General features: G+C 38.1%; 1 protein-coding gene across 1 annotated transcript in view; it reads right to left on the bottom strand.

The window, feature by feature from the left end:
* Positions 1–26710, bottom strand: part of Ar (androgen receptor) — a 169160-nt gene that overhangs the window by 15238 nt on the left and 127212 nt on the right. Inside the window, exon 3 of the mRNA NM_012502.2 lies at positions 18868–18984. Coding sequence (NP_036634.2) covers positions 18868–18984 — 117 coding nt within the window. The remainder of the gene's footprint in view (positions 1–18867; positions 18985–26710) is intronic.

The raw sequence follows: 26710 nt of genomic DNA, 5'->3' as shown, positions 1-26710 counted from the left end.
AGCTTGGAAATGAGGTCCCTTTTCTCTATATACATATTTTTTCAGCACTGGGAATTGAACATAATCCAAGCTTAGTAAATACTCATCACTGAACCAATATTTTAAGTCCCCATTTTTACTTTACTTTTGTGGCAAGAATTTAACAAAATTAATCAGCTTTGCATTGAACTCACTCTGTAACCTGGACAGGACTTGGATTTATAATTCTTCCATCTCAGCTCCCCATTGTAGCTGGAAATACAGGTCTTTGCTAAAAGGCTTAGCTCTCTCTCACACGCAAAAGTATTTAAGATTCTCTGAGGATAGAAAATTTGCCACGTGCTCATGCCATTGTATGGGTTCAGAGACTAGGTTGACAGCAGTCAAGAATTTAAGTATGAAATGAAAATGAAGTTTAGAAAACCTTCTGAAAATCTTTTATATTTTCAGACTCCTAAGCCATCCCACCTTGGGAATAGTGAGCAGGAAATTTTTGGTGTTCTATTACCTACCACACATCATCAGGTGCCTCAGATATTGTCTGAATAATATTCATTGTTAATCATGTACTATAGCACATATTGATTTTTTTCTTTAGAGAAGTGAGGAAAAGTATGGTAAAGGGTTAGAAGCTGTAATAGGATTTTAAAAAAAGATCCCTAACTCTATCATCTGTCCATAAAATGAAAATCATTTTAGAAGACAGCCGTTAGAATACTAGATACAATAATATTCTTTGATGATCACAGTAACAGTACCCCAAACTCATTCATTAACATTCCCTCCTAGTTGGTGGGATTGCAAGCTGGATAACCACTGTGGAAATAAGTCTGGTGGTTCTTCAGAAATTTGTGTATAGTACTAACTAAGCTCCCAGCTATACCACTCTTGGGAATGTACCCAAAAGATCCTCCAACATATCACAAGGACACATGCTTCACTATGTTCATAGCAGCCTTATTTATAATAGCCAGGAGCTGGAAAGAACTCAGATGTCCTTTAACAGAGGAATGGATACAGAAAATGTGGTTCATTTCCAAAATGGAGTACTATTCAGCTATTAAAAACAATGACTTCATGAAATTCTTAGGCAAATGGGTGGAACTGGAAAATATCATTCTGAGTGAGGTAACCCAATCACAAAACACATACAGGATAAGCACTCACTGAATAGTGGATATTAGCTCAAAAGCTTAGAATACCCAAGATATAATTTACAAACCACATGAAGCTCAAGAAGCTGGAAGACCAAAGTGTGGATGCTCCAGTCCTTCTTAGAAGGGGGAACAAAAATACTAACAGGAGGGAAAATGGAGACAAAGTGTGGAGCAGAGACTGAAGGAAAGGCCATCCAGAGACTGCCCCACCTGGGGATCCAGCCCATATACATACAACTACCAAACCCAGACACTATTTCGGGTGCCAAGAAGTGCATGCTCACGGGAGCCTGATATAAGCTGGCTCCTGAAAGGCTCTAACAGAGCCTGACAAATATAGAGGCAGATGCTCAGAGTCATTCACTGGACTGAACACAGGGTCCCCAATGGAGGAGTCAGAGAAAAGACTGAAAGCTGAAGGGGTTTATAACCCCATAAAAGAACAACAATATCAACCAACCAGACATCCCCCCCCGAGCTCCCAGGGACTAAACCACCATCCTAAGAGTACACAGGGATAGACCTGTGGCCCCAGCTGCATATGTAGCAGGTGATGGCCATGTTGGGCATCAATGGGAGGAGATGCCCTTTGTCCTGTCAAGGCTCAATGCCTCAATGACCCAGTGTAGGGGAATGTCAGGATGGGGAGGTGGGTAGGTGGTTGGGTGAGCACCCTCATAGAAGTAGGGGGAGAAGGGATGCAATAGAGGGTGGTGGGGAAACCAGGAAAGGGGATAACATTTGAAAAGTAAGTAAAAATATCCAATAAAAGAAAAAATATTATTAAACTTAAAAAATTGTCTTCCAAATATGCTCATAGAACACAGACACACACACACACACACACACACACACACACACACACACACTCACACTTTAAAAGTCCTCTGGCATTCCAATGGTTACTTTGTTCTGTTTTTCCAAGCACTTATATTGATAAGTTTAAATAATTGAAAAGGTCATAACTCTGAGATCTATCATAAGCTGATGCACCGAGAGTAGACCATAAACTGTATTTTCTCTAATCTTTTAAAATAATAATTAAATATGTAAAGAAAGACATAAAATAAAGAGAAGCTGATCCCTGAAAGCAAGCATATAAATGTTATTATAAAAAAAAAACTACTATATATCTGCTTCTGGCTCCATAGAAAAATGACATATCCAGAACAGACTTTAAGCCTTAATTAGAAAAGTAAGATCTTTACTGTAAACTCTATCATACTCTTACTAAGTAAATCAACGTAATAGTAAATTACATGATTGTATTGATACCTAGGACAGAGAGAAGCATTGAGAAGAAAAGAGGGAAAATAATAAGGATGCCTTGGAACCCAATCCTGACTGCAAGATGACCTTTTCCAACCATCATTTCTATAGGATTTGGGCACAGCTAGTAATAAATAGATATGTACATCCACTGCTAACTTTCACCTCCCATTAAAGGCATAACGCTTGGGGTTTGGTATGAACCCAGCCTATCTCCTTTCAAAGTGAGTGGCTGGCATTCACCTTTTGCTACTTTGTGAATCCAAAGTGATAATGCCTCCAGAATGACTCTGGTGCAGTTTCCAGACAGACTTCATCCTTATTGCTGGTATTTTCTAGTCTTAAACATAGGAAAAATAACCCTAATAATCGGAACCTCCTTTAGCTAGAAAATCCACATTCTCTATTTTTTGTCATGTGGCTTTTCCACCAAGTCTGAATCCCTAAAGTATAGTCATTTGACTATAATCTTTATTTCTGACAATGGACTTTCACATCTGGAAATAGAGAATCAAGAGGCTGTGAAAATACTCAGTTCCCTGCCTAAACAGAAACATATTTGGGGTATGGTAGTGGTATATAGATTCGCAGCTTGGCAAAAAGGAAAAGTCCTTAGAGTCACAAGAGTCCAAGGTTCACAGATTCAAATATATTCAAAAGTTACCCAGGAATTGCAGTGTGTAGGTATGTGTATAAAATAATGGTAGGCATTCTTCCTGGCAAACTGAAATGGAATGTCTTAGTGTCTTCTCAACTCTAGAAGACCATGCAGGACATTAAATCTCTCATGAAACACATATATTCTAAGTTGAGTGCAAACCTTAGATATAACTTTGAGAATTCTTGTATTAGTCCAAATTTTCAAGTCAAAGAGGCAGAAGTTGAATATCGTGAGGGTGAAACAATCTAGTGGCAGAGCTAGGATTAGAACCAGGGCTCTTATTTGTAATTTTAAATTCCTTATGACTCATTGCTCTCTTTTACTAATTTACTCCTGCTCTCTTTCAGTATGTACCTCTCTGAGCACCTTCCTAGGCTTGCAGTATTTTATATAGCCACTATCTCCATATGACTCTTGAAAATAAGATAAAAAATTCAATGATTATCACTTGACCTATTTCCAGTGTTTAAAACCACATGTAGCCAGTGACTGATAACAGAAAAGCAGAAATATAGGACATTTCCATTATCTCAGAGAGTCTGTTGAGTAGGACTGTGAATGTTGACTGATTTCTGGGCCAGATGTCTTATTTGTCATACTATACTAAAGCTATTGATAAAGAAGGAACAAATCCAAAATGAATGATACAAACATGAATCTAGAGGATTTTAGTCAAAAGGTATAGGGACAAAGAGTGGTTGGTGTACAATCGACGAGATTTAGTCTGTTGCCACTACTCTGTGACCTGTGAGATTTTGTGGCCAAAATCTCAGTGAGGTGACGACTTATGGGCCTAAACAGATTCATATATGCATAGACACTATGGGGAAGGTCCATCGAGACAAAATTATTCCCATTTCTTTTAATTGTGCCAATCAGAACTTGCCTGTCATTTTTTTTTTGTCTTCTACAGTTATAAGGCATCTGCTTGAGGGAGAGATTCTGAATTCCCATTTGTCCTCGGGGCCTCAGTAATATGCTGTCTGGGTGACCATAGTGGTTCAAGCCGCACCAGGTGTTCTGAGCTATCTGCCTGAAGAGCGTGACTGTACTAAACATAATTGAAATCGGATTCCATTCATTCTGTAGGGATCCTCTGTTCTCTCTCCGCAGCAGAGGCCAGCATGTTGCTAGACGACTTGGACTCCTAGACAATGAAGCTTGCTAGTCTCAGCTGTTACTCAGTGCCCAAGGCCTTGTTTTCTTCCATGAAGGCCACCCCCATGCTCCTCCCTTCCCCTGCACCTGAGCCCCAGAGTCAAAAACAATTCTCTACATGAGGTACATACCAACTAACCACCATGTCAAGGCAGAGACTTACTTAAACTGAATGGCAAAACCGAGGGGGGGGGGCAGTAAAAGTGGGTAGTTCTAATAGAATATGAGCTGCTCTACATCTTGTAACTGCTTTTATATTTAGGTTAGAGTAGTGGAAAGAAAGGGCCCTCACAGTGTACGACCTTGTTGCCATCTGATGTTCAGGGTCCTGGAAAGCTTGTATGCTGGTATTAGCCTGGGGACAGTGTGTTTCTGTGGAGACTACCTCCACAGCACAAAGCGAGCTTTTAAAAAGCAGGCTTTGTGGTGTGTTTTGAAGGAGGTCTACATGTGCTTTGTAACTTCTATAGCTTCAGTGACTTTTTTTGGGATGTTTCCAGATTAATTGTTTTGTTTTCTAGGGTTATATACCTTGTCACTCATAGGCAGGAGAGAGAGGTATAGGTGATGCTTCTATAGTCTTTGAAACTTTAAATTATTATGCCCAAGGTTGAGGATGTCTCTGTTCCCTTGATTTCATCATAGAATTTGGAGTATCAAAGAATTACCTTCTCTGAGAGACTAATTTTTAGGATATCATCTATGATTCTGAGTCCCACAGATATATGCATCTTCTTTCAGTTATGCAGTCTAGTAACAAATGGATTGTTGTTATGAAGAGACTGAGAAAATGATATTAAGGCTCCAACTCAGTTGAATGCTAAGGGCTTGACTGAATCAGGTAAGCTCTTAAAATACTGAGCTCTTTGCATTAAGACCATGATCATTTGAAGGAATCAACAAAAAGACAAATTCCACTCCCGAAGAAATGTATCTCTCTCTCCCAAAGTAGCCATCAACTACCAGTAGTTCCTCAGGTGGCCTTAGTGACTAGGTACCCCTTCGTGCTCCATGCTGTATATTTCATCTGGCTGGATCTTGCACAGGTCCTGTATAGCTGATGTATGCAGTAGATATTTCATGTCCACCACACAACATTTTGCACAGCGCTCCCCCTCATCTTCCACCTTTCATTCTTTCTGCTTCTTCTTCCAGGATGTTTCCTGAGCCATGGTAGGATGGAGCGCAGTGGATGGGAGTAAATAAATGCCATTCTGAACTGATGGAATTCCTCACATGACTTTTGGCCTGTCATATCGGTCATCATTCCATTTACTAGTATTAGGATAGTAGATCTTTTTATATGACTTAAGATTAGAGGAGTACTAGATTATGAGCCAAGACAGCTTTCTCCACTCATAGGGATGTTTTCCTCATTCATGAAGAAAGTGAACTATTTAAAAACGCTCATGTTTTACACATATAGAGAAAATTCTCAGGAATAAAATATTGTTTCAGAGAAAGAACTGGAAGAGCTTGAAGGGGCTCGAGACCCCAAAAGTACAACAATGCCAAGCAACCAGAGCTTCCAGGGACTAAGCCACTACCTAAAGACTATACATGGACTGACCCTGGACTCTGACCCCATAGGTAGCAATGAATATCCTAGTAAGAGCACCAGTGGAAGGGGAAGCCCTGGGTCCTGCTAAGACTGAACCCACAGTGAACTAGTCTATGGGGGGAGGGCGGCAATGGGGGGAGGGTTGGGAGGGGAACACCCATAAGGAAGGGGAGGGGGGAGGGGGATGTTTGCCCGGAAACCGGGAAAGGGAATAACACTCGAAATGTATATAAGAAATACTCAAGTTAATAAAAAAAAAAAAAGAAAGCACAAAAAAAAAAAAGAAAATAAAGGTTCTGGAGCTAGAGTGTCTCATTAGTAGCCATGAGTCTATTTTCGTGAAACCCAGGGCAAGATGAAGTCTCTCTATGCCTTAGTTAACTCATGTGTAAGATAGAGGGAATAGTATCTAAATTATAAGAGTGTTTGAAGGAATAGAGACACCATGGTGGTATCTCAGGTTAACAAACACATTTTTCACCACTGAGGACATTCACATATGGTGAGATGTCCTCTGAGTTCCAGGACAAAAAAGAAAAAAAATGACACTGGAATTTTAAAATGTTATTAAAATATCAAGGGCTTAGTGGTAATATCAGAGTCTTATGGCATGTATGGTTAGGAACAAATCCCTTGTTTTCTCTTATACTTTTCTAATCTCCTTGGTGAAAATACACTCCAATTCCTCTATAGGACTACTTTTAGGAGGAAATGAGGGAAGCCTCATGAGACCTGTCTGGATTCTGTGAAAATGCAGTTGACAGGTGATGGCTTTTCTCAAGAGTGGATGTCTGAGAAACACTTGGAGGAGATCCTTCTAGTGGCAAATTATGAGCAGTATCATTTTTCATTTTGGGTGAAAGATTGAAGGGCAGACTGACAGCTTTCAGAATCATTGTACACAGCAAGACCAGACTCACATGGTTGTGATTTTACAAAGGGTTAGGGAGGGGGAAGAGTGTATATTGCTTAGCACAGAGTGAATTAGGTACACCAATAGATGATGGCTCTCACTCTTACTGAGTAGCACAATACTCCATGTCCTAAACTGGTGAATGTTCTGGAAAAAAGTATCTTCTTTCTGAAATTTACAATTTCCACTGTGACTAAAATCTAACAGGAAAAAAATGAGAGTTCAAAGGATTACTAGCTATCACTTTAGTACACCAGTAGAGCTCTTAGGAGCCTGTGAATGTCTTCAAAAGTCTCTGTGGAAAGGGCAAGGTGAACTTTAATATGTGACCTCACCACCTCCTTTCAAATTAGAGCAGCAGTAATATAGTTTGCATTTAGGTGGATAAAATTTCAGATTTTATTTGAAGAAAAGATTCCAGTTTCAGAAAAAGTGTTTGGAGAATTTGGATGTTGTCTCTGTTTTCTCCCACCTTATTTTATAGACGGGGATACCAAAGGGCACAGGGAAATCTTACCAAAACACATAGTTAGTGGCAGAACAAAAGACAGACTCGGGTGTCTTCTCTCTGCGTTAGGTATGTTTGCCCCTCTGTCAGCTCCACCAGCATGTTATTAGTAAGAAGGGTTAGAAGCAGGAATGGGAATTGGATTGGGAAAAATTGAGACAGGGATAGCAGGTAAGAGAACAAAGCCAGTCCTTGGCAACCATGAAGTGAGAACTTAGCAGGAGAATGAGACCAAATGGGATTAATAAATGTATGACAAATACCCTTTCAGGCAAGAAGGCTCCTCGATCCCCACCCCTGCCTGGTGCTGACTCTCATTCTCCTTCTAGTCCCAGTTCTTGGTCAGGAGAATAGCCAGGGGAAAGAATATCAAATTTTATCTTTCAAGGTTTATGTGGGACTATTTAGTCTAATGGTTCTTAGTTTGTGGAGGAGTAAACATAATTAATAATAGAATGATATGCAATGCTGCACACCCTTGCCAAAGCACAGAAACTATTTCCAACTCTCCCTTCTCTGACTTCCTGAGCCAGAGGAAAGGGGTTCACTGTCCAGATGCCATCCTGAGTGAGGAGCACAAGGTCGTTACCCCAAACCTGCTCCTGAGAAATTGTAGAGCCTGGAAATGGTTTTGCATACCAGGCTTTTCCACTGGAAAAAGTAACTACATGAATTTAGAGCATACATGCTTTTACAATTACATTTAAACTGACATTAAAAACAAATGCGAAACAGTCCATGCTGAACAGGTCAGTATGACCTGGAAAGCAAATGAGAGGGTTTTTTTTTCCTTAAAAAAAGAAGAAAGAAAGAGAAGTGAAAAAAAGGGGGGGGCACCAATGTTAATAACATTAATTTTGTCAGTCTGTTGTAAATAAAAAACAAAACAAAACAAAAACAAAACAAAAAAACATTGGTATATTAATGTTTTTTTAGGAAAATTTCACTATCAGAAATAGTATTCAAGAATAGCAAGCAGTTAAAAAGCAAACCACGCTTGCCTTTCAATCCACATTAAGGAAGTTCTCATTGGTCAGATTTAAATTTTGTATGGAGGAGGAGGAAACATACCTCCCAAAGTCCTTCCTTGTTTTTGTATACCCCAAAATATGGTTAAGCAAAGGAAAAGAGAAAGAGTGTATGCATATATGCAAGGGAGATGTGGGGTATGTGTGTGTGTGTGTGCGCGTGTGGTTACTCGGAAAGGGACAGGACAGAAAAGCTAGGTCCAAATCAAGGACGGAGAGCATTTTTACTTTCATGTTTTGTCTGTTCAGGCCTCATGTACTGTGCCTCCAACAGGAGGGAATGATTATCCAGATGGAGGTTGTTGCAAGACAACAAAGCTCAGGGAATACTAAGTATCTTATCGATACAATGTTTGAAGTGTCTGAGGAAGTCTCACAGCTGATCTGATCAGATAGAGGGAAAAGTTGTCAGTGAGGGAGCAGTAGGGAGTGGAGGAAGTTCTCAGGTGCTAAGAGGGAATACCAAACCCACTTCCTCCACTAGCCCAGCCTTGGAGGGAAACAAAGGAAGCATGCATTGCTCCTCAGATTTGCCTTCCACCTTATGGTAAGTTAAAGTTGTGTGGGCTGCTACAAACAGAGTCACCTTGAGGAGAGAAGAGGAGGACTATTTGACTCTGTTTTTTAACTCCAGTGTTTTAAGAGAGGGGCTGGCTGGTGTTTCTTCTAAGAGAAGCAAAAATTTGATCCTTCTTCCCTGTCTGTGGATAAGCAACTTCCTCCAGTTCTTTCACAAAGCTTGGGGTTGACAGTTGGGTCTTTGGCAGAAATTCAGAACAGTCTTTTTTACTGTCTGGTCATTTTGAGAGAGATGTAATTGCCAAACAAGAATTTTTCTAATATGAAAGAGTGGTTGTGATTAAAGTAGTGGCTTAAGATGGGTTTGCACCCCCTATGTTCAAGAATCAGATGCCCAAGTCAGTTCTTCTGAGATAGAAAGCATCAGGTACAAGTGGAGAGAGGGGCAGTCACCATTTTGGAAAAGGAGTTTCCATGCCTTCCAAGTTTTCTTACCTTGTAAGAAGAAGGTGAGATGAAGAAATTGACAATTGCTATTTGGGGATTAATTTTTCTTTTCTACCTTAATGACTTCAGTATGAGTATGTGTTCATATAGTTCTCTATATATTCTAGACAAGAAATAATTTTTCAGAGTAGAGAATATGAAGGGGCAAAGAAACAGGATGGTAAAATGTAATGCTTTTGTAACAACCACTAAAAGATCAACAACAATTCTTTCATGATGGTATTTTGAATTGTTTGCATCAGCCAAAATGTTGCATAAAAATCTCTATATCCTTACTCAGTCTGGCAATTAAGTCATTTACAAATGAATATCTTTGTGCCTTATAGTTCAATAGTCAAAGCTTCCATGCCTTATTGCCTGTCAAGGAGAAAGAACCCTCAATTTCTTTTGGTTTCAGAGTTGCCAACATGACACTTCACTGTGCTGGCTTGGGCTGCTTGAGTTCTCTATTTCTTAATTTCAAATGCAAGTCCAAATTTTCTGATAGTGATTGGTAATTATATAATTTTAGTTTCTGACTGTTAGAAGCTTGAAATGTCCCTTACCAATTTACTCCCATTTCAGCCTCAGAAGCCTTCATTCAACAGGATGGCAAGCCAGTAGGTAAAGAAGGAATTGGCACACCTGGGTTTATATTTGGTGCCAATTAGTTGGACTAAGTAACGTGGAATCTGATGACAAAAGAGGTTATGCAGGGTAGTAATTATATTTCCATTTTGCTATTTAGTCATAAATTGTCATGGAAATATTATCAAAAACTTCATATGGATGCTTTATTTCTTCCTCAGTGAACACATATTTCTTTCCCTAGTTCTTCTAAGCAGCATGGTCTCAAAAGATGTTCAAATGTCTCTAAAAGGTTACCTTACCCAGGTAAATTATCTGAGTTCAGTAAAATAAGGAATATATTTCTCAATTTATAACCAGAAATAGGAAAAGTTCAAATGATCAAATAACAGGATGGAGAGATGGCTCAGTGGTTAATAGCACAGGTTGCTCTTCTAGATGACCCAAGAGGTCAATTCTCAGCACCCATATGGTAGCTCACAACTGTCTGTAACTCAGTCCCAGGGGCATCTGATGCCCTCACACCAATGCCCATAAGATAAAATCAAATAGGTAGTTAAATTTAAAAAAATATATAAAAAAGTTTTTCTTGGAACACTATGTTTTGGGAACTATATGGTTCTACATGTTGTATGTTGTGTGTTTTTTGTTCAATATGTTAGAAAATACAGCATTATCTTTTCTCTTTCAAGATCAAATATGGGCTTTTGGATCTCTCACAGCAAAAGTAAATACCAGTAAAATCTTTCTAAGGCTAGCACATTGTAAGAATTCAAATATTTTAAGGAGATGGTTTACAAACAAGATTCAAGTATTAGATATGGAGTATCATCAATTTTGATGATTAGAAAAATATTACTTACCTCTAAGCATAGTTCTCTAAAAGCAAGTACTCAGAAACAGAGCACATCTATGTATTTTTGCAGATAACTGTTTTAGAGGTAACAGAGAAAATATATGGTCTCTTCCAACACAAGTTCTTGAAAAGAACCCCTGGAAGCAAACTTTCTTCCTTTTGAAGTGTGTGTGTGTGTGTGTGTGTGTGTGTGTGTGTGTGTGTGTGTGTGTGTGTGTACAACTAGAAGATGGCAATGGTGGCCACGTGTAGAAGGCTTCACGTGTTGACTAAAAGGTAAATCAGAAACCAAAGGATCAAAGAGCAAGAATTAAAAGCCATTTTCAAAGGGACAGAAAGAAAAGTCTGTACTGGTACCTGGGAATAGAAAGATCAATCTTCACTTAAAAACAAGTAGAAAGTACAATAATTACTGTGTGCCTACTGCATGATGGCATATTTACTTCTGCACAAATTTCATAAGAAATGGTATTTCTGTCATACAGCTGGTGAAAATGGGATTTAGAAGGCTATACAGACTTTCACAAGTTCACCAAAATAGTAAACGGGCAAAATTAGAATATTAGACCCAGGTCTAGAAACCAAACCTATGTCTAAGTCTATCATGTTATTTCTACTATAGCTACCACAGGACTTTTGTTTGCAGAAAAGGACTTGTGTTGTACCTCACTGGTAGTTTTTGCCTAATGTATTGAGTCTTCAGGTTCAGCACAACAACTCAACAATACAACAAATACCTTAAAGTTCTAATTGCCAGCCATACATTATACATGTTGATGCTCAGACACATAGTGAAAGTTTGCTCCTCTGCACATCCGTTGGTGATGCAGAGCTCTTAAGTACTCAGGTACCTGAGAATTTTGTATAGAAGCAGTACTTCTTAGAACTGAGAGTCAACAGATGCATTCTCAATGTGGTGGCTTGAGTGAAAATAGCTCCCATATGACCATAGGGAATGTCCCTATGAGGATTTGTGCCCTTGGAGGAAGTGTGGCTTTGCTGGAGGAAGTATGTCTCTGGGGGTGGGCTTGAAGTTCCAGATGCTCCAGCTATGTGTACCTGCAGATTCAGATGTAGAAGTCATAGTTACCTCTCCAGCACCGTGTCTGCCTGTGTGTCATCATGTTTCCCATCATGATGATAATGGACTAAACCTCTGAACTGCAAGCTGACCTCAATGAAATGTTTTCCTCCATAAGAGTTTCTGTAGTCACAGTGTCTCTTCACAGCTATAGAGATCCTAACTATGATACCCAGGCTAAGGACAATTTAGACTAAGCCTGGAGAGTTAAGGAAAAGATGAAAAACCAAAAATGAACAAAAACCAGTCCTTGAGTTCCACATTATTATTATTATTATTATTATTATTATTATTATTATTATTATTATTATTATTATTTTCCTTTGTGTATGCTATGTGTATGCCCTACCACTGAGCTGTATTTGTCTTGTTGTAGAAATAGAACATTGCTATGTTTCCAAGACTGGCCTAGAACTCATCATTCTCCTGTTTCAGTCCCTTGAATGCTAGGATTACAGGAACACACTATTCTATTTGTGTCTCAAATTGTTAAGTGTGCTTTATAACTCTTTGCTAAATGTAAACATTAAATACATAGAAGTCAGTCATTGAATCTTACTATCATGTTGGTGTTCTTACTGTGTATGGGGATGCTTATCAGAGAGTGTTTACCAAAACTGTTAGTGGTCACTCTCTATAATGCTGGAATATATTGAATTTCATAGAATAATGTTTCTAGCGTGCTTCTGGGACAGTATTATGTGACTATAGTTACTAGTTGTTATGGATAATACCTGTGCCTTTGTCTTCTATCCTTTGTGAGAGACAAGCATGGTATAGATATTTTCTGGCATATTTTATTGGAGTTGGTAGCCATGCATGTGCTAGTGATGGACTACTCTTGTTTGTTAATGCATGCTCTACTGATTTATCCAGTAAATGAAGATATGCAGATCTAGGAAATGGACGAAATTAAGTAGGTACTTTTTTGCTCACAGAATAAAGGTCTTTATTTATACCTGTTTTTTTTTTAAACGGTGTTTTCCAGAAAGCAGTGTTTTGGTAGGATGTTAAATGGTGTAATGTGAAAAGGGAGAGGTGAAATTTAATTTAGTTTGGGAATCCTCAGTTAAAGCTCAATTTATTTTATTACAGTATTCACCAAAACCTACCACACACAGTGCAAATCTTCCTAAGGATTGTAATATGTAGGTTTCTTTTCCTCATTTGAACTTAGAAATCAGATTCTCTAAAACCTTCACTGAAATAGTTATCTATGAGCTTTCACTGGGAAACTGTGGTCAGGATCAAGGCAAGTGGTAGTTAGTATATATGCAGATTTTTCATATAAGACAGTAACCTTGGTCTAGGCCAGTTTCTCTTTGGCATGCTCAGTTCTTGCAGATTTCAATCTCAAGTGGAGGTAAGTAGAGCCCAAGAACCAAGCATGAGTAGTTAGCAAAATTTGAAGTTAAAAATTTAGGGGAGGTGTTTGCCCGGAAACCGGGAAAGGGAATAACACTCGAAATGTAAATAAGAAATACTCAAGTTAATAAAAAAATTTCTGTTTCACTCTGAATGTTGTGCCACTCTTCCTTTGGTAAAATGTAAGCCCTTCCTAACATAACATTTAAGCCGCCAAAAATTCTCTTGAAACACATAAACAGTTTAGCAACATGACATGCGGTCATGTCTGTCTGGCAACCATAAATCTTCAACTGCCTGAAATCGGGTTCACTTTCAGTGTGGTCACAGCTTCCTTCCCTATTTTCCTATCTCTGGCCATTTTAAATCACTTGCTGTTCTTTAAAGCCTCCTCATACCTTTTATGTCTCTGTGCCTTTTTGTCAAGCTGTGCTCATGGCCTTGAATAGCCCTTCTCTTGCATCTCACTAAACTTCTCCTGAATAATTTTCTACTTATACCTTAGGAGTAATGTATAATCATAATCAACATATCTTTGATTTAACATATTTTAAAACATATTTATTTATAGTGTGTATATGTGTATACATATATGTACATGTATATATGCATTCATGTGCATGCATGTTTGAAGGTGTCACACTGCAGACGTAGGGGTCAGAGGATAATCTGAGTAAATTGGTTATCTTTATGTACCATGTAGGTTCCAGAGATCAAGTATGGGTTGTAGGCCTTGGAAGCCATTGCTTTTGCCCACTGAACAATCTCCTTTGTCCTATATGATTTTTAAGACATATATTACAGCTCTATTATCAGGATCAGCTTCCCCCATTGTCCAGCATAAACTCTGGTACATATTTAGCACTCAAGAGATATTAAAAAAATGTATTTGTAGATGAGTGCATAAATAGGTGAATTCACTTCAATGAATAAAAACATGCACAAAGAACCATGACATAAGTTGTATTGTAGCATTACAATCATTTTCTTGCATCAAAGAGGGAGCAGTGCAGCACTTCTCTTGGAGTCTTGGAGAGGGCAACTGATGAGGTAACTGCGTAAAGACTACCTTCAACAATGGAAATTACTGTTTATGATGGCATCAGACTATTGTCAGGAAACCCTGAGCTATCTTCCTAACTAGAGAACTCATAGACTTTGTGAAAACTTGTATACATGTTAAGGTTTTATCCTTATAGGCAAAGTTCAATGTCTTAGTAGTCCTTCTCAATTGACATTTTTGTTTATTGAGAATGCCCCATTCTGTAGTCCTAGCTGGCCTGGAACTTACTATGTAGCCGAGCTAGAATTAAAGTTGTGATATACCTATCTTAGCCTCACAAATACTGGGATAATAGGCTCAAATAAATGTTGAAGTAAATGTACACTTCATTAAATCTCACATGCTTTGGGTGCCCATGGTCGTTTCCTTCCTGTGGGTAGTATCTAGTACCTAAAATTCATGTACAGTTTACTGCATGACTCAGGCCATGGCAAGGGATAATTAAGTCCATGCTATTTACTATGTACTGAGAACTCAAGAGTCCCAGAACACAAAAACAAATACTATTTGTCTAGGGAAATAAGAATAAATGGGAAGTGATCTGAGGAAAGTTTCGGGAAAGAAGATGGCAGGAATGTTGCTATTTTTTCTCTGCAATTCCATTTTGGAAACTGGAAGGATTTCTTGGGATGTACAAATCAAAGCGAGAGATATCTACTCATTTATCTGAATTACATACTATGTAATAGTCACCACCAATTCGCTGAAGGGAAGGTTCTTATCCAGACAGTTAAGTGTTTTCTTAAATGAACAAATGGGTAAGGCATTTAAATTCTTTAAGCAGTTCTTGATATAAGGTTTACAGATGCAGCTAGGCATTAATCAATAACAAAGCAAGGCATACCTTTTTCCATAGATGGGCATTTAAGAGCCTGAAGAGTTATCTTAAGAACTCAACACCTATTGGATTCTATTATAAATCCCAATAGTGACTAAGAAGACAAGCAAGGGGTAGAAAGGTAGGCGTGGAAGCATGAAGAAATGGCTCTCTATCTAGCAAGCGTCTCTTAGTTTAAGAACTCCTGTCACCAGCATATGGAACGCCATAGAGACAGTCATGCTAGAGATCATAAAGTGTTGAGACCAAACAGACATCATCTGAAGAACACCAGAATCTCCAAGAACTGAAAACATCTATTTGCTTTCCCTTCCACAACTTCAATCATCTATGCATCAATTACAGTTTTGGCATATACCTGTTATAAGTGTGAATGGGGGCAGCTAGAATTTTTATGCAAATAAGTCTCTCATATTAGTACTTCTATGGGTAGGTAATTGGCAACTGAGGAAGAAGTGGATGAACTACAATCTTTTCTTTGTGGCTATTGACATCAAATCACAAAATTTTAACAACAGAAGGGTCTTTAGTTTCACGATGGAAAAATGGAGAAGGGACTTAAAGAGTATCATATTCTTAACTGTTGCTCCATTACATATTATACAATTGTAGTGTGAGTTGTACAGAAAAGGAACTAAAATTATGTGACTTCTTGAAGGTGATCAAAAAGTCTATGCTAAACCCAAATCTGCTGAAAAGCAGAAGATATTATATTGCCAATGTATTCACAATGGCCACTAGGAACCATTACTTTCTTTTATCTTTTTACTTGAATAAAAATGTGAAATATACTGATACTCTAAGTTAACAATAAATGTTGGAAGAGGTTATGTCAGGAAGCAGGGGGTGTAGTTTTAACTCCACCCATGTGCAAAGTCTAAGCGAATACACACTTTCGTTTTTACTGACTTGGTGTTTCAACACTAACATATAGTTTTTAGAATGATTTATATCAGATTTTAAGCATTATGCTGGTAGCACTTTGCAGAGTGAAGTAACCAGAAGTTATTTTGAGTGATTCATTGCCTGTCGTTACATGTCACACATGTATTGTATGGCAAGCCAAGCTACTTAAGGAGAGTCATTGCTCAGTGTTAAGAATTGCAAACATTGGACTGAGTGGGGACCTCAATGGAGAAGTTAGGGCAAGGACTGTAGGAGCTCAAGAGATTTGCAAGTCCATAGGAAGAACAACAATATCAACCAACCAGAGCTCCCAGGGACTAAACCACCAACCAAAGAGTGCATGGGGGTGGGAGGGGAGAACCCATGACTCTAGCTTGATAAGCAGCAGAGAATTGCCTTATCTGGTATCACTGGGAGGGGAGCCCTTTGGTCCTGTGGAGGTCCTCTTGATGACCCAGGGTAGGGATTGCTTAAGGGGCTAAGGCAGGAGTGGGTGGGCAGGTTGGGGAGCACCCTCATAGAGGCAGGAGGGAAGGAGGAGGGGATGGGGGCTTGTGGACAGGGAAACTGGGAAGGGGGATACCATTTAAAATGTAAATAAATAAAATAACCAATAAAAGAAGAAAAAAAGAATAGCCTGTGCCTACCTAATATTTTGATGACCTCATTGTAATAAGGCTTTACATTCATCTAGCACCTTTTCAAAGGTATTTTTATTTACCTTTTCATGTGATCTTAACTGTAACTCTGAGGATGAAATGAAACTACAGATAATGAAAATGATACTCACAGGGACCTGGAGTAAAAAAAAAATCTAGGCTTTGATCTAGGTCAGACTTCAAAAGTATAGTCATTTATACAACATCAGTAATTCTTCTATGACTTGCCTGGACATGTATGTCTGTGGAATAATACTTGCCTAGCATGCACAGGGCTCTAGATTCAATCCCCTGTATGGCAAAAGAAAACAAAATGATCCTTGTATTTTGTGGGCATCTTTTTTCTCTTTTCCTTGAAATCTCTTAGCCTGAACATCTAGTGCCTAATGTGCTTGCTGTCTTTTATGTATCTGTCCCTCAGTGACACCTGGGAAGGAAACAGAGATCAAAACCATCCATAACAATTTAGCAATGTATTCACCAAGCTCACTCCAATATGGCCACCCCACCCCCACTAAACCAATCAGAAATCTTTTTGTACCACTTTTCAGTGACTTAATTCAGAAATTTATTTCTGGGTGGTACACTGTATAGTCATGCAGATTTTTCCTCCAAAGAAGCTCATTTTAATCATGTCAGAAGACACCTTTTTTTTTTTTTTTTGTAATGGAAGATATGGGCTCTGACATGAAACTAATGCTTTAATTTGGAGTATTTTATAATTAAATTTTACTTGTATGAAAATGGGCTTATAAAGACTTGCAAATGATGACAAGACAGGGGATCCTCAATTTAGATGCCAGTGTTTACTGTGCATAATTCACAGGAGGTTAAATAATTGAGAAATGAGCGTTCAAGAGAACTTGGGTAATATTTCCAACGTTCATGCAGTAAAATTGTCTGCCAATCCTTCACTCTGTTACCTCTCCTGGATTTCTTTCTGTCCTCTCCAGTGATCTTGTGTCTTTTTTCCCACTACAGACCACAACTATACTATATCCTTAGAGTAGATCAAACAAGCAGAAACAAGATGAGATTTTGGTCAAATATTTGAATCTGATTTGGTGCGGTTGCCTGGAAAATAACTCACAGGGATTCTATCTGTGATGCCTGAGAGAACTACACATTACTTAAGATGCTCCTATTGGAACTCACAGATGTAGTTGGAACAAACTCCTTGCTATAGTATGGTCTGAAGAAAAGTACTACTGCTGTGTGGAGGGGGAGATGTAGTTATCTATAATGATATCTAGGCAGAATAGACATTCAGTTCCTTATAGAAAGAACAATTGTTCCAAATTAGCCATGAGATAGGAGAAGAGTGGACTTGATTCCAGTCACTTGGGGTTTCCCGATTGATAATGAGTAATCAAATATAAGGTTATAGTTTTAGGCACTCAGAAATAGATTTGTTTTTCTTTGAGTTCCATTTCTAAATCAATGTAGACTAATGAGCTTCTTTTTCTCATGAAAGATGCATCTGTTTGGAAGCAGCAGGCAGCAGAGTGGAATCTGGCACAGGGCAGATGAAGATGTGAAGAATTAGAAGCAGGGAAGTATATGTCAAGCAAGTAGTATGAGGCCATTTTGGAAGGATGACAGTGCTCATGGTAGACACAGGCTCACAGAACACAGAGCCTTATGATAGAGGGTCATCCTTGAAAGGGCTGTATCTTTTAAGAAGCTAATGTGCCCCTGGGAAAAAGCTTTTGGAAGTGATCAATGGATTTGTAAAGAAAAGGAAATGATTAAAAAGCCTGCTGATTTTTGGGAGACACAGGATACGAAATTGGCTCTGTTTGGTACCTTAGTTACAGGATCCAAAGAGAAGCAGCTTCACACTCCAGTTGGCTGTCCCCACAGTACACGCAACAGTTAGCTGAGGGATAGGCCCAGGTGTTTTGAGCCTGCCTGTGCCATGGTCATCCTGCACCTATGACCATTTTGATTACTCGCTTCTCTTATTCCGACCACTGAACAGCAACAGCGTTAATATATTACTTAAGGAGCTGAATCCAAAAAGCACACCCTCATTCATCTTCCTTTATTTTCTGATCCTTCCTTCATGCTTCCTGGTCCTATGCCAAATCCCAAGTTATGAATGCCATAGACAAAAATAAGGAAGGGACCATGAGAAGGTCAATCTGAATCTATTGCATAGCTGGTACTCTTAAGAGTATTACAGAGGAGAATCTAGGTCTACTGCAATAATTATAAAGGATGAAGGTGAGCAGAAGAAGGACAAGGAGAAAAAAGGAGAACAATATCATACCTCCCAGAGTCATCCCTGCTTCATAACATTTCCGGAGACGACACGATGGACAATTTTTCCTCCGAAATTTATCAATGGTGCAATCATTTCTGCTGGCACATAGATACTTCTGTTTCCCTGGAAGAAGAAATGAAAGAATAGTAGACCTGCTGTTAATGCGACTCTGGAGCTTCTTTCTTTGAGTATTTCTAGGCAGGAAGATTAACATATACTACAAATTGAGAGATAGTGGCCCCAAACAAGTTGATTATACAGCATCCATTTTCCTAGCTATTTTAACAAGTATTAGCAATTCAGTTCTTGTTAAAACTTCCACTATGAGGATTATTTACTGCTTTTGGAAAAAATATGCTTAAGCTTGACTAAAAGCCAGGGGTGCCCTTGAGAAAATGGCCAATTGTGGAAATTATCACTCCGTTAGCTTGACACAGAAGAGATGTTGACTTAATCAATGTATCCTCCTACTGAAACCTGTAATCATGCACAGGTTCATAGTTAAGGTAATTAGATGCTTTTAAAAAACCAGGATATTAATTTTTTTTACTTGATCTCTCTTTTTATATTGCCAATGGTGGCACTCCCAAGCCTGGACGTTGTAAAAGTCAGCAATAAATCCTGCTCTTCGTGTGATGAATCAGGGGAAGCAAAAGGAAGTCCTCTGAATTCAGTAGAAGAAGAAAAATTACCACAACCTTGTACAATTCTTGTCCTTACAGATCTGTATGGAAATCTCTCCCCTTTTTCAGGATAAGAATTACTGAAAGGAAGATTGTTCCCAAGGCCACACATAGCAAGCCTTTGATAAACACATATGGACTCACTTAACAAGTATGCAGACCATAGAGATGCACGAGTAAAAGAAGTCAACATAGAAATTGTCTGCAATACATTATCCACAGTTAATCGGCACATTTTGAATTAGGGATAAAACAAGATGGAAGAAAATAGTTGGTTAAATGTTTTCTTTATTATTTATTCTGTTTCACAATATGGCTGATGACATTATTTAGAGTTCTATATCATAATAATAATACATCTATCATATTTGATGTGTTTACAACCTTAGTAATAATTTTCAGTGAATACATATTAAAGAAGTAACAAAAATAAAGGTCATTATGATGAAAACTGTTTGGCCTTCCAGCATTATGTTCAACATTTGTAGTGGCAATGTATATCCTTCTCTTTTTTTTTTTAAGATCACAAGTATGATATTAACTATAGACCTATATATGACCTTTATGTTGTGTTATAGGGACATTTGTGTAGTTTATTAAGAGGATTTATCATGAGATAAAGTTTGCCAAATGCTGTGGATTGCTGTCTGTACACAGATGAGGGCAGCTGAAAGATAAGGCTAGAGATTGGCAGTGGACAAAGAAGGAGAACTCAGAGTTTTATAGAGGGGACAGAGAGAGACAGAGAGACAGAGAGGAGAGATGGAAAGGAGGAGACAAGATGCAATCTATAGGGGAGGAAGATGAACCAGAACCACGTGGTCCTGGGAGCCATAAGTAATTGGGAATTTCTTAGATGATTAAATGATATGGAACATATCTGTTCAATCTAGGTGTGTAGCTTGTGTCTACATCAATTGCGTTTTGAGGTCTTTCTGTGGGTGTTTTGTGGGTTGAGAATTTACTGTTATTAGTCTGACTGATAAATTACAAGCCTCTGGAGTTTTCTCCACCGCCCCCGTCCCCTGATCCTTTTAAAGATTGGATATTTTTTATTTACATTTCGAATGTTAGCCTCTTTCCTGGCCCCCCCCAACCCCCCTATCTCATTCCCTTCCCTATGATTCTACGAGGATGCTCCCCCACCCACCCGCCCACTGCTGCCTCCCCGCCCTGGCATTCTCCTTCACTGGGGCATTGAGCCTTCACAGGAGCAAGGGCCTCTCTTCCCACTGATGCCCAACAAGGCCATCATCTGCTACATATGCAGCTGGATCCATGGGTTGCTCTGCTCCATGTGTACACTTTGGTTGTTGGTTTAGCCCTTGGGAGCTCTGGGGGCTCTGGTTGGTTGGCACTGTTCTTATGGGGTTGAAAACCCCTTCAACTCCTTCCATCCTTTCTCTAATTCCTCCAGTGGAGACCCTGAGCTCAGTCCAATGGTTGGCTGTGAGCGTTCGCCTCTATTTGTCAGGAGTTTTCTTTACATGGGGTTAGGGGTTTAGAGCCAGTGACCACCTGTCTCTGCAGGCTAGCGCAGGGGCTAGCAGGGGAAGGATGGCCTGAAAGATATGGGCAGTTTGGAGGCTCCAATGGGAGAGGGGAAACCGCATTGCTGGTGGTAGTGTGGATTGATTTTAAATAATTTCACGTGACAAATTGCTTTTTCAATTTTTGCTGAAATGATCATATGAATTTTTAGTTTCATTCTGTTAACATGGTGAGTTTATTTATTTTCACGTACGGAACTGGCCTTGAATTTTAGTAATAAATCCTTTTTGATCATAGTGGATAATTTTTTTTTCGGAGTTGAGGACCAAACCCAGGGCTTTGCGCTTGCTAGGCAAGCGCTCTACCACTGAGCTAAATCCCCAACCCCCAGTGGATAATTTTTAATACAATGCTGAATTGTATTTGTTACAGGGGTTCTTTCATCTATGTTCTTCAGGCCTATCGACCTGCTTGGCATCACGCCCTTGGTTTGCTTTAAGACTATGACCTCAATAAATGAGAAAGAATTTAAAATGTTGTTTGGTTACACCAAGCCCACTCCTCTACACAAGACTTGAATGACCTCTATAACATACTTGCAAAATGTTTCCCCCACACTTTCTTGAATTAAGACTCAGTTTGTAATATCTCCGGACTCCGCTAAAAGATACCTTCTTCCAGGAAGCTTACTCTCTCTTTGTAGTACTGATTCATCAATATTGGTGACACAAAATCTGACCAGTTAAGGCCATTAAAAGCTTTCTAATAAAAAAATTAAATAGGATTCTTTTTTAAGGTATGAAATTGGGCAGAATATGTGGAGATAGACAAAGTCACAACAAGTAGGTGGTAAAGTGAGCATAACATTTGGAAATTGCACACAGTGGAAATGTACACTAAATGATTATAGCCTGAAGAAATAGCATTCTGAGTGTGTCAGATATCTTTTTCTATTACTCGTTTATAGTCAGTGTCTGTATTTCCAGTTGACAGAGAAATTTGTAAGTGGGATCTGGGTCTGTTTCAATTTGGTTTTAGAAGGTCACATCATTTCATGTTGTAGTCTAGGTAGCTGAACAATTAGCACAGATAATGCAAATACCTATTTAGCTCCTGCTCATCGGAGACTAAACATTAAAGCCTACTCTTTGAAACTGTTTATTTTCAATAGCAAAAATATATCAACAATCCATTATCAAGTTTTTACAGAAAGTCATTGTGAAATGATTGGCAAAATATAAAGTCTTTCCCATGTTAAAACATTTAAGGATACACTGTAGACCTGCAAAGAAAACATGCATTTCAGTGCATTATAACACTGAGAAGAGTTTGGCAAGAGGTATTCTGCTTGTATGTTGGCTCTGAAATTATTGACTGGCCTATGTTCTACATTTTCTTTCTTGCCTTGTTTCTTTTTAATTGTAAATATTGAATATGATTCCATGTCAGCAGGAACTGAGACAGTAAGACAGACTTTCTTTCCATAACTACCCAGTTTCTGATCTTTTCCGTCAGACCTACATTTTTCCACCCATTATGACTTCACATCCATGTCTAAGTAAGCTCCTTCCCACTTAAAAAAAACTGCACCATTTTGAGTAAACAAATAAGGTATGTGACTTAACCACTATTAGTGTCATTGTGTTATATAAATGCAGATAGTGTTGACCTATCATCATCATTAATCTACAGTGCAGGCTGAAGAATATAGTTTATTAGACTTTCTATAGAGAGCTTTAATGTGGAACTTCCAAGGCAAAAACAAAATAAATTATCAATGTATGTAAGAGAAGGTCTGAATTAAATGGAAAGATATGATATGACAGTTATAATACTTTGATAGCTTCAGCACAGGTTAGTTTGTAAAAGAAACAAGAAAAGCCCAAAACATATATACTCTATATCATACATCATGCCAACTTATTGAATGAAATATAAATTATTTGCTATATGATTCCAAAATGAGTGGTTAACCATTTTACAGGCCAATATAAACTCTGGAACCCATATATGAGGAAAATATGATTTTTGTTTTCCTGAGACTGACATAATTCACTCAATATAATTAACCATAGGTACATCCATATTCCTGCAAATGAGAAAACTTCACTCTTTATGTTCAAAACTATTGCATTATGTATATGACATGTTTGCTTATCCACTCTTCTGTTGTTGGATACCAAGGTCAAGTCCATAACATAACTACTATGAATGGGGCTGTAGTAAAAATGGGTGTACATTTGTGACATAATGCTTGGATTGTTTTGGATACCTATGCAGAGTAGTATATTCTGATAATGTAGTAGATCTGGTTTTAGTTTTCTAAGGAAACTCCGTACTGGGCTAATTTATATTTCAGCCTACACTGGACAAGGATTCTATTATGTCTTCATTCCTGATAGCACATGTTTTTATTTTCTTAATGACTGCCATTCTCATTGGGGTGAGTTGAAATCTCAATATAATTTACTTGCATTTCTCTGATGGCTAGTAAAGGAGAAATCTTTTATTCCTCTATTAAAGACATCTTTGGGTAGAACACAGTTTGTATTTTTTTCATTTTTTTGTTTTTATATTTACTATTTTTTTTACAGTTGAGTCTTTACCCCCCTCCTAATCTACCCTCCCACAGTTCCCCATCCCATTTCTCCTTCTCCCTGTCCCCAAGAGGATGTCCCTAGCCCACTCCCACTAGGCCTCCCCACTCCCTGGGTCCTCAAGTCTTTCCAGGGTTAGGTTCCTCTTCTCTCACTGCAAGTTGGGATCCATCTCAAGGGGAGGCTCCAAGGTCCGATACTATTACTGATTCTATGGTGTACTTTTAAACAGGAGCCTAGTGCCGCTGTCCTCTTAGAGGCCCAACAAGCAGCTGACTGAGACAGACACAGATTCTTACACCCAAGCAATGGACTGAAGATGGAGACACCTGAGGTTGAATTGGGGAAAAACTGAAAGAAGCTGAGGAAGGAGGAGACCCATTAGGAAGACCAGCAGTCTCTATTAACTTGGACCTCTTAGACACTGAGTCACATACCAGGCAGCATACAGGAGCTGGTTTGAGGCCCTTGGCACATATACAGCAGAGAAGAAAATGTTAAAATGTCAACTGATCATTTGTATTTCATCTTTTGAGAATTGTGGCTATTTTACTAGTCCATTGATCAATTGAACTATTGAATTTCTTCTAGTTCATTTTTTTATTTTTCTGTATATTTGACAAAAGATGAAAAACAGTACAATATCACGAGCAGGAAAATATAAGAAGAAATGAAAATAACTATGAAGTATATGAAAATTGGTGAAATTCCTTCAAATAATAGAAAGACAAATTAAATACCATTTTACATTCTAGATTGCATGTCAAATTAAATACTAAGTATTGGTGAAAGGAATTATTTGTTAGTTATTTTAAATAAGTAAGAATATATATACATTTTTACTAAAAATCTAACTTGTAGGAATAGTGAGATTTTTAGAAATAAGTTTAAAGTAGCATTATTTAAACAGAATAGAGGTATTTACATGTCTACTGTTAGGAGGTTAATTAAACTATTCCATATTTATAAAAAGGAATGCCATGCAGTTATTAATGATGATCTTAATTGCTTCTATATAACTTGGAAGTATGTTTTTAGATATACTCGGTTATTAATTCAACAAAAGTGTTCATGGCAAATAGTATATTTGTCTAGTTCTCTAAAGCATATATATATATATATATATAAAACAACAATTAAATCAATATAGTTAACATTTAATTACCTTTTCTGGCTGGAAGCATATTACAAATCTATATTTTTAGGACTTTCAAGTGTGGAAGTGTGGAATTATGAATTCTGGTCACCACAATGTGCATTAGGTCACTGAAGTTTGTACTTCTTGTCACCTCTTCTCAGCATGATTTGTAATAGATACAATGAGATCATAACCTAGAACCTTTAATGCCATCACTCAGTTGAACACTTTTTGAAAATTCCCCAATTCCTGTTGAGTCCCAGTTAGGTGTTTCTACTAGTTTATTGCTCTTGAGTTTGTAGAATAGTGTAGACAGGTTTAGGCACACAGCCTGCACTGTACCAAAACATAGGACAAATATGAAGAGGGAAGAATACATTAAGCTTATTTTACTCCCTCCCACTTGGGTCTGACCTCTGTAATTTTCTCTCTATAGTTTTGTCAAAGAGCACATCTTGGATTTGTTTTTATTATTAGGATCACTGCCTGAGCAGAATCAATGATGCTAAAAACAAAAACAAAACAACGACAAAAAAGTGTTTCCATTTTCACATGCTTTACCCAATTGATGTGTTTCTAGATATCAGTGTATTGATTACATATGTTTCAACTGAGTTCTCTTTTAATGTAAAAAAAAAACAAAATACACACATATACTTTGACTTGGAGCACGTTTTACACATTTATAACATTTATACAATCACTTCAATATTGTTATAACAGCACAAGATTAAGAACAGCATGAATACCCATCAGTACAAGAATAGGTAAATTATTATGTAACCATGCCCATTCAAATCAATTTTATATGTAACAATGTGGAGTAAATAAAATTGTTGTGTTTTTTGCTTATGTTTGTGTATAGAACTTCTGAAGGAATATACCCAATTTGATAAATATCACAGATATTGAGACAGATGACTGAATTTCTGTAGAATTGGGAGACGATTTTTACTATTTAATCTTCTACATAACAGCTTTGTTATGTCTGTGTTACCTTGTATTTAAGGTTCTTTTCGCTCTCTGAACTTCAGTCGATACTCCCACACACATTCTAAAACGATTGCCTCCTATAACACTTCAGTGAGGAAATAAACGTGATTCCTAGAATATCCTGATTCCTCATCGATAGTCCCCATTCACAGCACGTGTGTTTTGTGTTCACCACACCGAGGAATTAGGAAAACTCCCCTTTTAAAAGGGTCACAAATTTTAATTTTGATTCCAAACATTAGTTAGTCATTTAAAACAAGCTTGAGGAAGAAAACAGGTGTGTGTTGGTGAAAAGGAGAAGTGATTGTTTTCTGCATTTTGTCTGTTTGTGGAAGTGCACATGAAGCTACAGTCTTACAAATATGCAAGAATGTATGAGACCTTTGAATGAGGCAAGGATATTTAGGTCATGGCTGATGCCGGGTGGCTCATTGTGAGGCCTTGGGAAACATGGAACTGTGTTCTTCAATTTCATCACATGAAATGCCAGCCTGAGAAAGATGAATTTAGTAGTCATCTGATAAATTAATATTCAGCCCAGATACTAAAGCACTATCAGGCACACATAATAAGTACTATTAGTTTTACTTGATATTTGTTACCTGGGCAAAAATAACAGGATGTGCTTGAAGCACACAGACTTAGGAGGCAGAAGGCTAGGCTTGAAAAATCCCAGAAATTCCACCTACTAGTGTCAAATATTGTAACTGGGGCTAACCGCAGATCTTTTCTAATTCAGTGTCTTCCTTTAAAAAATGAGCTGGATAAAAGCACTTCTGAAGAGCTGTGACATTTAAAACAATATGTGTGAAGTGTCTAGAAAATGTTAGTTAACTGATAAATCATAAGCAAAGTGAAAATTCTGCTAGAGTAATAAGGAACCCCAGAAAGGCTGAATAATTCCAGAGGGCTGAGCTCTTTTATTGTACATCCCTCACATGTGTACT

Source organism: Rattus norvegicus, chromosome X (assembly GCF_036323735.1).
Source record: "Rattus norvegicus strain BN/NHsdMcwi chromosome X, GRCr8, whole genome shotgun sequence".
Classification (NCBI taxonomy): domain Eukaryota; kingdom Metazoa; phylum Chordata; class Mammalia; order Rodentia; family Muridae; genus Rattus; species Rattus norvegicus.
Note: the sequence above shows the minus strand (reverse complement) of the source record. Positions and strands in the feature narration are given on the sequence as shown.